The 14,144-nt window shown below is 40.3% G+C and overlaps 2 protein-coding genes across 3 annotated transcripts; one reads left to right on the top strand and one right to left on the bottom strand.

Moving 5' to 3' along the window:
* Window positions 1-213: 213 nt before the first annotated feature.
* Window positions 214-1,154, top strand: LOC129769669 (uncharacterized). Its single transcript, XM_055772080.1, has 3 exons — window positions 214-407; window positions 464-712; window positions 765-1,154. Exons 1-3 carry the CDS (start codon window positions 266-268, stop codon window positions 1,061-1,063), a joined length of 690 nt encoding a protein of 229 aa, XP_055628055.1. The 5' UTR covers window positions 214-265; the 3' UTR covers window positions 1,064-1,154.
* LOC129769668 (regulator of telomere elongation helicase 1 homolog) lies at window positions 1,147-14,144 on the bottom strand. 2 transcript variants are annotated; one of them, XR_008741937.1, is made up of 5 exons: window positions 12,942-14,144; window positions 11,903-12,882; window positions 3,830-4,728; window positions 2,161-3,769; window positions 1,147-2,043 (listed from the first exon to the last, which is right to left on the bottom strand). XR_008741937.1 is itself a non-coding variant. In XM_055772079.1 (4 exons), the coding sequence occupies exons 1-4, from the start codon at window positions 14,016-14,018 to the stop codon at window positions 3,699-3,701; spliced, it is 3,027 nt and encodes a 1,008-aa protein (XP_055628054.1). In that variant the 5' UTR covers window positions 14,019-14,144; the 3' UTR covers window positions 1,147-3,698. The 2 variants fall into 2 exon arrangements, 1 of the variants encoding a protein (XP_055628054.1); XM_055772079.1 differs by having other exon boundaries at window positions 1,147-3,769.

Here is a 14,144-nt window from a genome sequence, read left to right as displayed (position 1 = left end):
CAAAGAAACAGAATTGTTTTTTAAGCATAATGCACTTAAAAAATATATTCGATTGACCATCTAGTTCCGTAGATAAATATTCCGGGTCAGAATTTCGCGAGCGAAAAAACCCTACATTGTAAAATAATGATATATTTTCGAAAATTAATGGCGTGCACGTGTAACATAGGCTTAATAATTGATTTCGAATATTAACCGTTTGTTGATATTTTTCACCAACATTCTGTTGTTGATCGAAAGCAGCATGTCAAATCTATAACGCTTTATGAACTCAAAAGTTAACCGCTATTTTTGCTTTCTCAGTAGAATTATTTGTACAAATATGTCTGATGCTGAGAAACGCGGTGTATTGATTGCACTGGAAGGTTGTGATCGAGTTGGTAAAACAACACAATGTAAAAAAATAGGTAAGCAACCATATATGATAATCATTGTCATGTAAATTGATACATATTCTTTACAGTTGAATTTCTGATGAATTCCGGGCGTAAAGCAAAGTTTATTAACTTCCCAGATCGATCTACGCAGTGCGGTGCCTTGATTAATTCTTATCTGACGAACAAGGACAATTTCACTGACGAAATGATTCATTTATTATTTACGCTCAACCGATGGGAAGCTAAAACTCAAATGGAGAATCTACTCCGGAGTGGAACTTCACTAATAGTGGACCGTTACTCATACTCTGGAGTTGCATTCAGTTCTGCTAAAGGTACATTTCAAAAAGCCAGTGAAATCAAGTACTCAATTGAAGTGTTTTGAAGGTTTGGATATCGGTTGGTGTAAGACCCCTGAAGCAGGATTGCTGAAACCGGATCTTGTCATTTTACTCACTTTGTCGGCAGAAGCTATGGGAAAACGAGGAGGGTTCGGTAACGAGCGTTATGAAGTGCCAGAGTTGCAGAAAAAAGTTGAGGAGAAGTTTCATGCACTGAAAGACGATAGCTATTGGAAGGTTGTAGATGCGGATCGACCCGAAGATGATCTGACAGCTGAACTTAGCAAAATTGTGCTTAACACGATAGATTCGTGCGAAGGTAAAACGTTAAGCGTTTTATGGTAGGTTCGATGTTTGTAAAATGAATTATAATCATATCTGAATGTTTAGGCTAATTCTTGAAAATATATTTAATTGGACAATAAAACTTGTTGCGTACAGATTTTTATTTTCATTTGGTTGAAAATGCAAAATGAACTTTTCGAGTAAAGTTTTATTTATTAGCTGACCTGGCAAAGTTTGTCCCGCCCAAAATGCATTTTTTATTATCAATACCTTCAAACATTCACGTTTCCTTATTAGGCAATCATTCATAGGTCCAAAAGCAAAACTGGTTATTGATTGATATTCTAATTGACCCTTACAATTTCTTTCTAGTATAAATTTCCTAGTACTTCTACCAACACTCGTCATTATAATATCAAACTATTTTCGGAAACAATTCTCGTTCAAGATTCTTCAATCACTTGCAAATAACATGTTTTTCTGTGGACGATTCCTTCCTCAAGGTATGCAGTTACCAACACATTTGGTAATCCGTTTTTATTTATATAGTTACTAGCTGGCTCGGCAAACTTCATCCTGCCCAAAATTTATGTTTTTTTATCATTGCCTTCAAACACTGACGTTTTCTTACTAAGCGCCTGTTCATGGGTTCAATAGCAGAATTGTTCATTGATTGATCTTTGAATCGACCCTTTAAAATTATCTTTTACTATAAAATTCCTAGTACTTCAACCCAACTTTACAGAGGGGGAGCAGTGTCGTACCACAATAAAAATATTTCTTGTCTACAAAAACTTTTATGTGCCAAATTTGGTTCCGTTTGTTTGCTTAGTTCTTGAGTTATGCTTAAATTTGTGTAGTAAATTCGAAAGCCCGTCACCCTGCTTCAGACCGTCAAACGTCACGAACGAGTCGGATGTTTCAGCCGCTATCCTGACGCTTGATGCGAATCAGCTTGATAGGTTTTGTTGGGAAACCATGTTCCAGCATAATCTACCATAGCTCGTTTCGTTTAACTGAATCGTACGCAGCCCTGAAGTCTACAAACAGACGGTGAGTCCGCAGGTTGTACTCCTGAAATTTATCGAGGATCTGACGCACCGTGAACATTTGGTCCACTGTGGATCGTCCCTCTCCAAAACCACATTGGTACTCACCAACAAAGAATTCCTGGAACAGGATGCGGGAGAGAATTTTATACACCGAGTTGAGCAGAGTTATCCCTCGATAATTGCTACAGTCGAGGCGGTGACCCTTTCTATAAATCGGGCAAATGAGTCCTTCCAACCAATCCGTAGGTAGTTCTTCATCGGTCCATATCAGCTGGATAACCCGATGCATACAACAAAGTAGCTGTTCGCCCCCGACTTTTAGTAGTTTGGCAGGTATGCCGTCCTTCCCAACTGCTTTACCGTTCTTCAGCTCTTTCACTGCCGTCCTCACTTCAATTATGGTTGGTGATCCGCCGCTTGTCCACCATCCTCAACCTCAATCCTTACTCCATCTTCACCATTCAACAACCCATCAAAATGCTGCTGCCACCTCCCACCTCCGATTCATCGGTAATCAAGTTCCCTTCCCCGTCGTTGATCAATACAGGGGTTGGCACGGTCCGGTTCCTGTTACCGTTTATCGTTGTATAAAAGCTCCTCGCGTCGTGCCTGGAGAAGCAATCATCCGCCCCGCAAGAATTCGTTCACAATGCTGACGTTTCTTCCGGCGATGGAGTCTTTTTTCAGTAGCTCTAGCATCACGATATCATCCTCTGCTCTGACGTGTCACAGTTGTAGCTAGCATGTGAGCTCTGGCTCGGTTCTTCTCATCTGTCACTCGCTGGCACTTTGCGTCAAACCACACATTGGGCGTGGTTGCAACTGTTGTACCCAACACTTCTCGCGCTGTGCTGCTGATTGTACTGTGGATATGCCTCCACTGTTCATTCATGTCTTCTCTAAATTGCTCATCGATCCGCTCATCAACTTTCTGTGAGTATTCTGCTGCTACTCCATCAGTTGATAACCGCTGGATGTTCAACCGTATCTTCCTCGTTGATCTTGATATGAATACGTTGGACAGCCTGGCGCGGATCTTGCATACCATGAGATCCGGGGATCAAACGTTTCCCAATCAGTACAAAACCGACTCCTTGTTCTGATTTTGCACCGCCACTGTAGTGGATGTGGTACCTGATTGAAATGCCCGCAATATGATTTACTGCCCGGAATCCACAACACTATCTAGTGACAAATAACCGCGGATCCTTTTATAATCACCCAACAGTTTAAATTGATTCCTTCTGCAGCAGAAGGGGTTTCTCCTATTATTAGTTTGAATGAAATATGAATTGAATTGTTTTATTTATTTTTCATTTGTATATTCATTTTCCTCGATTACGGTTAAAAATAGTTCATATGTTTTATTTGACCGTTGACAATCTGTACACCATCAGCTCCGCGATGACAAGCTGTACGGATAGTCGACGCACTTGTTTAACGTTCCTGCTATTTTCAGAATCAGATACCTGTGACTTGACCCCTAGTACTAACACATCTCATGCGTGCCCTGTCCTTCAGCATTGTTGATGGCGCCCGTTTGATGTCATAACTATTTAATTAATTAAATTAAATAAATAATTAATCTGACAAGTCATTCTTAACATTGTAAAGTAGTAACTATCACATATTGATGCAGTCGGTCACCCGCACACATCTTTAATCTTAGCATCGAAGAGTGCATGATGTTCTTCCTTAACAAATCGTCGCATCGCTAGAAAATAATATCACAAATATTGAAACGAACATGCAAATCAAATTTTCACATACTCACCCCTCAATAAATAGTAAACCTCGGGTCTATCGAATGCCGCCAATATACCCGTTATCAGATTGGAAAAGTTTTTCTCTGATTTGTAGCTGGTGAGCGCGCGGAGAAAAAGTGTATACTTTTCCGTACTAATTGAGGACTTAATCTCTTTCAACAAATCAACCCGATTCTCCGGAGCCTGCCGGGTGGGGTCATCCTTCTGTTCTCTTTGATCGTTGTTTTTCACGTCGCTGACTTCATCCATCGTTGTTAGATTGATAGTTTCCTGGGGAATAAGCACCACTCTCCGTTTCTTCCGAGTTTCACCTGGAAACTCTGCCGATCGCTCGCGCTTATGTATCGTTACCAAACCCTGCGAGGTACTTGGCGTCGAGTTCGATCCCACATAGCTGAAATTGATCGTTTTAACGGGTACTTCAAGACGACTGAAAAAATCTTTCGGTCTATCGGAGGGATCGGGACCGAGCCTCTGCAGGTACCCCGTCGTTATGGCTTCGGGTGAGTCCGTTATGATGGTTATGTCTGTATCGAGCGCTTTCCGGTGTGACACAAAACTGTCCTTTATGTGTTCCAACTTTTTCTTCGTTTCCGAATTCAGCGACATACTTGGCCGCTGGGAGTCGAGTGAGGACGGCATCTCGACATTGATACTACGTGTTAGCTTGGCTTGAGGGAGATTTTTTTCAGCTCCTCGGAAAAATTTCGCTAGTTCGCCTATAATAGGTCCAAATGTTTGTTGTTGCGTAGTTTTGAGATGTTTCTGGATCCAGTTTGAAAGCTGGGCCTTCTGACGAGGGTTATGGAAACGATTGTCACACAGCAGAATAGCCCCATAGTCATTCTTATGACGGATGACGCGACCGATGGCCTGATTAACCGCTCTTGCCGCTTCCAGTGAGTACCTAACAACAGAGATTTCATCAATGATGTTGATTGTCAATTATCGAATTACCACACCACAATGGTCCAGGAAGCGCATTTAAGTGGAAATTTGCATATAGAACTCGGCAGTTATGGCGGGTTTACATTAGGGTAAGTTTAGACTAGCGATATAAAGGGTGTGTCACATCAAATTGCATCACGGAAAAAACGCTGTAGAAATTTAATTTTTAGGAATTATATCTTCAGCTTTCGCTTATAATCAGATAAGAGTGTATAGATCACGTTGGCCATGCTTCACTGTCAATTTTTCGTAAATTTGGAAAAATGTCGTCGAACGAAAAAGAGCGTCGTGAATTAATCCTGCGCACTCATTTCGAGAATCCGGAGTTGTCACATCGGGACATCAGTAAGATGCTGGGAATCGTCCAATCCACGGTCAGTACTAAAACGATACTTCGAGAACCTAACCATCGACCGGAAGGTGAAGAACGGCAAGAATGGATGCTCCGTCAGTGAAAAAGATCACAAGCGCGTGGTTAAGCAGTTTAGACGTGATCCGAGAAGTTCGGTCCGGGATGTCGCCAATAAGCTGAATTTGTCAAGTTCATTCGTCCAGCGGACCAAGCAGCGGGAGGGCCTGCGTACATACAAGATTCAGAAGGCTCCTAACCGCGACGAAAGGCAAAACATGGTGGGGAAGACGCGAGCCCGGAAGCTGTACACCGATATGCTGACGAAGCCACATTGCCTGGTAATGGACGACGAAACCTACGTCAAAGCGGACTTTCGTCAGCTGCCGGGCCTGTTGTTCTTCTCCGCAGAGGACAAATTCAGCGTTCCGGAGGAGATTTGCAAGCAGAAACTATCCAGGTTTGCCAAAAAGTACAAAAAAGCGGAGCGCCCTCTTCGTGATGACCGGCACGGTAAACGGGCAGGTTTACCTTAAGGAGTGCCACTATTCAAAGGAAGTGTTGGAGTGGTACGAAGCCAACGGGGTCACCTTCGTGCCAAAGGAAATGAACCCGCCCAACGCGCCGGAGCTTCGCCCAATAGAGCAATATTGGGCGATTATGAAGCAGGCCCTCCGGAAGAACCCAAAAGTTGTCAAATCGGAGGCGGACTTCAAGAGAAAATGGATTTCTGTTCAAAAAAAACTACAACCTGACGTTGTACAGAACCTTATGGACGGGGTAAAGAAGAAGGTGCGAGCATACGGGCTTGGGCTCGAAGTATGAATAAAAAGAAAATGCCAAAAGTTGTTTAATAGTTTTTATTTTACTGTCTAAAATTTTCAAAAGGATCGGTCTACTGGGCGAATTTCTACAGCGTTTTTTCCGTGATGCAATTTGATGTGACACACCCTTTATTCATGTGAAGAAATATGATGAGATTTATAGAAATCGCATCAACCGTTTACACTAGCGTGAACTTCTATAATGAATATATTCATATCTTCGGTGAATTTATTCACCTGAAGTAGAACTGCATCCAACTTTAGTGATTTCTCACCAGTGAGAAATTCGCAAGCGTTTACATATGCTGAATTTATTCAAGTTATATATATATATATACCTCGAATAAGTGTATCATATTTATTCTCACCCGTTTACACCTATTTTCACGTGAATAAATCCATCTATAGCTATAGATCTCCCTAATGTAAACCCGCCCCCGTTATTCTCTAGAGAAAAACTGCTTTCGACAAAGTTGTCACATATTTAGATCAACATGTCAAAAGGGCCTATCTTCTTTGATCGATTCTCTTCATCTACATTCTCTTTCATCATTTTCAGATGTGTCCGACGATAAGAAGTGTGAAAGGGGACCTCGTTTATCAAACTACATGGCAAAACTGGAGCTAAATCTGTCTGAAAGACCGTGGTTATGGAAAGAGAAAGTCGATGAAAAGAATCGAGCAAAGAAGATAGGCCCTTTTGACATGTTGATCTAGATATGATGGAGCGCTCATTTTTATGTTGTTAAAAGTAGGGTGACCAAAATTTTCGATGAAATAAAAAAAATCTTATTTTCTCATCTTTATGAATAGAGGTTAAATAGTTCGACAATGTTGTAGCTCCCGTTGTTTTAAGCAACTTTGTTGAACAATGTTTCTTTCTATCTCTTAAAATAACCGATATAGCGCTTCTTTAAGTTGCGTTAGGGTGATCATGAAAAAAGAAAGGTTTTTTGCACAAACTTTTATATTTAAAATTCTACATTACAACTGTCTCCGAACGACTTTAAGAGACAACAAAGACTAATATTTTGCGATGCAGAACTTGTCTACCTCTCAATTTCACTTAAAGTTATTGTTTTTTTTTTTTTTTTTTTTTTTTATCTGTATTATAGTGATTTTCAACTCATTAGGCTGGTTCGTCACTTTTACTTCCATTTTTGGAAGAATGTCGGGAGTGAGAATTGAACTCGTGACCTTTAGCGTGAGAGGCATGGATGTTACCACTACGCCAGATCGCCTCCACAACGATAAAGTTATTGATGTTTTTCCCCCAAAAATATTCCCTTTTCTTTTGTTTGACGTTCTTTCTGGGGTAAACATAATGTTTTATAAAATAAGTTTTTATTTGTATTTGAATAAGCTAAATTTGCTAAATCCTGAGTTTTTGGGTGAAAACGTCCATAACATTGAGTAGGATCAATATATTGACAAGTTCTGCATTGCAAAATGTTTGTCTTGATAATCTCTGAAATTCGTCTGAAGACAGCTTTAATGTGGAATTTAAAGTATAAAAGTTAGAGCGAGAAAAAAACCCGGTTTTTGTCTGAAAACATCGTTATACCATCTCAGGTATCCTGTTGATAGCTTCCGCCGTCGCGATTTGAGAATATATTAGAATACTAGGCACGAAAAGTCACTGAATATATCGACGATTCTAACCTTTATAGAGGATTTTTTCCGTTACCTTCTCAGATTTTCTCAGTTCAGTTTTGACGTAGTCTTTGTTTTCTATATAGGGGGTCACTCTACGAAAAATGTAACGTTTATTAGGAGTTTTCGAATGCATATTACGCAGAATCGTTTTTACAATATATGTTAATATACCATTAGACGGCAAATTTATCCAGCAATTTTTGGGCCTGAGACATCCAACAGTCCAACATCCAACATTTAACAAATAAAAGAGGTATGTTTCGCTAGCGGATGCAAAGTAAATCACGTATTATGTATTTATGCATTATGCATGTATCTTTCTTCTAACTTCGTTCCCATGAATGTTGTACGCAACACAAAATTGTGTGCAATAATTAGTTCTATCAAACAGATTAGCAAGACCTTTTTCGGATGTAAACATGTTGAAGTAATCAGATGCTAGATTTCATCAAATCAACGAGGAAAAGTGTCACGATGATCGTTTCCTAATTGGGCCGGAAAATCAATACAATTATCGAATCTTACTCGCTAACTGGACTGCAAAACAGCAAAAGCAATAGTTCAAATTGAAGATGACATCTATTATTGATACATAACCGCTTTGCAGCCCAGTTAACGTACACCCTGTTATAGATAAGTCCAGTTGAAGATAGTCCAGTTAGTGAATGACTTCTGTATATGACGGGGTGACGAACATCCTAAGCGAGTGTCTTCCGGGCAGCGGCAACATGGGCAATTGTACAGCGGAAAATAATATCAATACTAGGAGGACGATAGCGATTATCATGCGGGGACTTATTGCGATCGCCATCACATCGCATCACAACAATGAACGAAATGAAATATTAATAATCTTCATGACTCATATTCATAATTTTCAATGATTCAATTCCTCCTACGATTGGGCAGTAGAACCAATACGGTGTCACGAAATGACCACGCTTGTCCATGGTGAGGGGGGAGGGGGTATAGATAATTTCCATGTGGACGCTTTTTTTTAAATACATTACGTCTAATTTGTATGCATGTATGCGGCGACTGGCCCGTGTCAAAAAAAAAAACTTTTAAGTAGGTAGAATGTAATTTTCAAAACCGACTCGCACTCGTTTCTAATCGATTCGACCAATTCAGCAGTTGCTGGCACTGTGTAAAGAGACTCTGAGAGTGCCGGTCGGGCATCCATACATCTCTCTTTCTTCTCTTCTTGATCTTTCTCATTGAAATCTATATGCTGAAACTATGCACATAAACTGAGAGCGATCGATTTATTTTCATTGTTAGTGAATGATAATTTATTCCGTCAGGATGAAGATAACATCACAGGCTTAGTATTGTAATATAAAAAATGGTCGACATTGTTTTCTTAGATGTGGGCTATTCACGATACAAAAACCACTTCGTTTCTATCTCTTCAGAACTTCCAAGCTTTTGCAAAATTGGAAAACGAACAACAAATTCTTTTAAAGGTACACGGCTCGTATCTTTCAAGAATGGTTACTAACAGCAAAGCTCTTTATTGCCCTCTATTGAAATGTGAATTGAATTCAATTGAATTGAAATTGTGAAATACTCTTCCATGGGTTGAACCGGAAAGTTCGTACCGCCATTGATGTCGATTAAATCGAGGAATCCATTAAGAATACCTCCCATCCGAGCTCCCGGAGCTTCTGGCGCGTCACCAAAGAAGTGTGTGGCCTGGCGTTGTCCTGATGGAAGACAATGCGGCCTCTGTTTATCAAAGATGGCCTCTTCTTCATGAGTGCTACCTTCAAGCGGTCCAGTTGTTGGCAGTACAGGTCCGAATTGAGCGTTTGTCCATAGGGAAGTAGCTCATAAAGATGTTTTTTTGCGTCAACGTGTGTGGCACCCATACATCGAGCTTCTTTGTGAATCCGAGCTTCTTCAAATGGTTAATAACGGTTTGATGACTTATCCCCAGCTCTTGGCCGATGCTACGGCTGCTACTATGCCGGTCTTTCTCGGCTAATTCAGCGATTTTGTCGCAATTTTCGACGACAGGCCTTCCGGAGCGTGGCGCATCTTCGACGACCTCTACACCAGAACGAAAACGTTGAAACCATCGTTGTGCGGTGGAAATGGAAACTGTATCGGGCCCATAAACTGCACAAATTTTATTGGCAGCTTGAGATGCATTTTTGCCTTTGTCATAGTAGTACTGTAAAATATGTCGGATTTTCTCTTTAGTTTGCTCCATATTTGCGACACTTTAACTCATGAACGACTTATCCAAACAAAAAACTGTCAAGGACTATATAATAGCGCGCAAAAATACCTTTCCAACAAGCTATAGTAAGACTCGATACAATGAATACAACTAGAACTACGCGCTTACGACACCTCGCAGGACTTTTTTGACAGCCTAATATATAAAAATGGCAATTCGTAAGGCTATAATAAACATTTCACGAAAATATTTTGCGCCTTTTTTTTCTATGTTTGTAATAAATCGTATGTGAGTATGGCAAATCTTGTATTTGGTGCTTTTACAATTCATGAATATATTCATATTAGATCGCAATTCAATTTCAACATAATCGCTATTATAGCCGGTCAAAGTTGCATATTCATCCAAACAAATTCGGTAAGCATTTGCCATGTATGTATATGGCCTCCACTTTTGCATGCATATGCCAGTTAGGTGTATTATATGCCAATCAAATTTTAGGGCATATGATGTTATATATACGCTTGTTATGCGATTTAATGTTTGCTTCACATATTGAACGAAAATGAGTAATTCAAAACAACTACTTTATTGGAATATACATATATATATACATATATATATATATATATATATATATATATATATATATATATATATATATATATGAAAATGCTCGAGGAAAAATATCAATGAAACCAAAAGATATATGAAACTTATTCCTTTTTGTTATGTTTTTTTAAATATTTTGGCACTGAGAAAAGAGTATCGATTGAACAATTTTAAAACTGTTTGTTGTTTTTCTCAAAATAAAAACATGTCTCCTCATCTGACATCAATGATCATACCGAGAAAAACTGACTGAAGTCTCTACAGTCTACCAAATAAAACATTTCAATGAAACTCGTGTACTAGAATGGGATATTTTGCTCGTCTCGACAGTGACTGAAGCCGAGACGAGACGAGACGAATTGCTCGTCTCGTTTTATGGAATAGGGCCCTTTATTATGGTAACCCTGATGCAGATACGTGCATTCCGCAGAGCCTAGTCCCCCTTTGGCATTCAGAAGCCGGGGGCAGGTTAATATTCCGGCTAGGTTGGCCTAGTCATGAAGTGGGATTTTTCTTATCCCATCTGTTTATTTTATTAGGCTCATTTAGAAATTCAGTTGTATGGGATAAGTCGGAAAAAATAAAAACAATTGGCGATCTAACGCAAAACGTAAACGATCGGTGAGACATCTGGATTTTGTTTTTGAACTAAGAAAATGATGCTAATGTAACCTAAAACTCAAAAAACAAATCACGTATATTATACTTCCGGGCTTTCCAAGGTAGTTCTCACATGCAGGAATCGTGCATTTTTCTACTTGTGTTTGATTGTACTCTGGAATTTCCTTCTTTAATTCAACCATTGTCAACATTTTTATAGTTTTCACTACTGAAAGAGATAAATAAATAACATGTTATATATAAAATTGCGCAGAATCAAATTTCTTACAAACTCATCGCAATCAAATATTCTTTTATCATTATAACATTGTAATTTATGGAAAGAACTACAAACCTTCCATAAGCTCACATGGTAAAATTTAAAACCATCATCACTTTCACCGCAGCGTCGCCTAGGTGTAGATTTGTACGTTAGATCGCCAATAGGATTACTACTTCCAAGCGTCATTCAGTGTGTTCTTCGTGCAATTTCGCTGGTTCAAATCAATCGCACAGAATAACTACGAAGTGTACAGTCTACCCAAGCCCATGTTCTCAAAATCTGTGGCCAACACTTGCCCGAATTTATTTAAACCGAAAGTTCAACAAAACATTTACCACAAGGGAACGTTCCGGTCAATCTTCAACAATGGATAATATAGTTAAACATCGTATATGGATGATCATTTATCATCCTACCTCAAGTGCCTTTTTTAGTCACCCTAACGCAACTTAGAAAAAAACGCTATATCGGTTATTTGAAGAAATAGAAAAAAAAACTTTGTTTTACAAAGTTGCTTGGGCTACAACATTGTTGAACTAGTTTTTGTTAATAGCATAACTGTCGAGCTCTAGATGCAAATATCCACTTAAATCCGCTTCCTGGACCATTGTGCACTCTACTCACCATTCATCACCGGAAATGATCTCATTTTCTTTGGTGCGAACCTCTTGCAGATACTTTTTTTTGAGTATCACTCTTGCATCCTTCAAAGGGGGAAACGGAAGTCCAGTAATCATCACAGCTCGACCGTTCATATCGGCAAAATCCAATCCTTCGGAAACTTTTCCTCGGCAGACGGCAATAAATACGGCTCCTCTACAGTTTGGATCATTTATCTTATTGTAATATTCAGTCATTGCGTGTTGGAATTGATCTTTCCCACGAGGCTCCACAAAAATGGGCTTGATTCGACTTATCTGCGCCCAAAGTCCGGATTCCTGCCATGACTCTTGGCATTTGTGCAACAACGGATAGGAGGGAAAGAAAACCAGCAATCCCCCCGGGATGACCGGAGCGAACGCAAGAACCGTTCGGCCCAGGCTTTGGATGTAGTTTTGATTGTCACGATTCATGTAGCTCGAATTGAGACTCTCCTTATCCGGACCCTGTCCTACAATTTTTACACAAACCTGACTTCCATCGATGATGTGCGGGTTCTCCAATTTAACAGCTATTGGAATGTCCAGTTCACTGATGAGCGGCTTCAACGGTGCAAGTGTTCCGCTAGTCAAAATGATACTCCTAGCATTAGCCCCTAGCAGTTGACGCATTCCAAAGCCCGGATTGAAACACCAAAAGCTAACCACCTTGGCATTCGCTTTTACCGAAGGGACAAGCTTCTTCGTAGCGGTCCACCCATCCGCTTGTTTAACATTTCCACGGACTTTTTTCTGCTCTTCCAGATCAATGTGCACCTTGTAGCATTTATCAATCGATTGTCTGTACTCGGGGCCACTACCGGCGAAAACTATCTCCAGAGATTCTGCGAATATCTGTAAACCACCACCGCGTCGCATAAACTTATTGTCCTGCGTAACCGTAGAAACATATTGAATGATATTGTCCAGAAGCTGGGCCAGAGCACTATAGTTGCCTGCTTTTATCTGAAAAATAAAAAATGAATTAATGATGTTAAACTTTCAAAAAGTAGCAGTTAACCTACGTTGGCCTGCTCGAATAGGTCGAAGATATATGTCCCCGAAAATGTTTTACCACCCTGGGAGAATGGGACCTGTATTTCATCAACAACATTCTCTAACTTGAGTAACATTTCCTTCAACAGAGCCAAATCGTCAATGGTGAAATCCTTCTTGTCCTCGTCGTCGTCCGAAGCCGACACCCCGTTTTCCATCGCCCTCATGACCGAAGTGATATCATCGATGCAAAGGGCAATGTCGGACGATTTGAGCTGCATCGAGGCGGACTCCTCGCACATTTTTTCCACGTTGTGGGCCTCATCGAGGATTATGATTGTGTTCGTAATTTGTAGATTGTTCGCCTTGCGAATTTTCGGATCTAACAGGTAATTGTACGGCATAAACAGAATGTCTGCGTTTTCGATCAATTCTTTGGACAGGAAAAACGGACACGCTTTAACTTTAGAACCGATCTTCATTAGATCCTCGATGTCCATCACAGTGCAGCTCGTTACTTCAGGTCGCTCTTTGGTACTTTCGACTCGACTGTAGAATGAGCAGCTTCGGGACTGCACCTTCGCCTTGCACAGATTAGACTTCACCGAATTTCCCTCCTCCTTCGACACCTCCGGATGTATACACAACTGATCACGGGATCCCAGAATGATCGCCTTCATAAAACTGTAGCTCGTGTTTTTCATTTCTTGCATTGCCTGGCTCAGCTGCGAATGTGTTCTGGAGGCGTAAATAATTTTCGGAACGCCCCACTTGGCACCCTCTTTACCGGCGTTCTCATTAAGATTGTCGAGCAGTTTCGTTTCGTTTGGTCCCCAGCCTATCTTCTTTTTCTGATTCATCGCAAACTCATTCAAATCTTGTTTGTTCATTTTCATGTTTGCTTGAACCTGGGTTTTTTTGCTTAGTGTCCACGCCAGAGACGAACAGAGCAAGCTTAGTGTTTTACCCGTTCCGGTCGGGGATTCCAGCACACCATTGGTGCTGTTCTGTAAACATTCAATCACTTTGGTCATATAATCCCTCTGCACCTGATAGGGCTCAAAGGGAAAATTGACCGGAACGCCGTTTATCAGGAATTCCGGCATGGTGTCTGTCTGTTATTGTTTGACACCGAAAAACGTGTCACAAACAGCAAGGCACTGAATAACTAAATAAATATAGGGAATGTGATGGGAATTGTTTTGTTTTGGTTGGAAAAATTACAGGAAAAA

The sequence above is a fragment of the Toxorhynchites rutilus genome, chromosome 2, assembly GCF_029784135.1.
Source record: "Toxorhynchites rutilus septentrionalis strain SRP chromosome 2, ASM2978413v1, whole genome shotgun sequence".
In the NCBI taxonomy this organism is placed as follows: domain Eukaryota; kingdom Metazoa; phylum Arthropoda; class Insecta; order Diptera; family Culicidae; genus Toxorhynchites; species Toxorhynchites rutilus.
The sequence above is the reverse complement of the archived record's forward strand: the minus strand, read 5'-3'. Positions and strand labels throughout refer to the sequence as shown.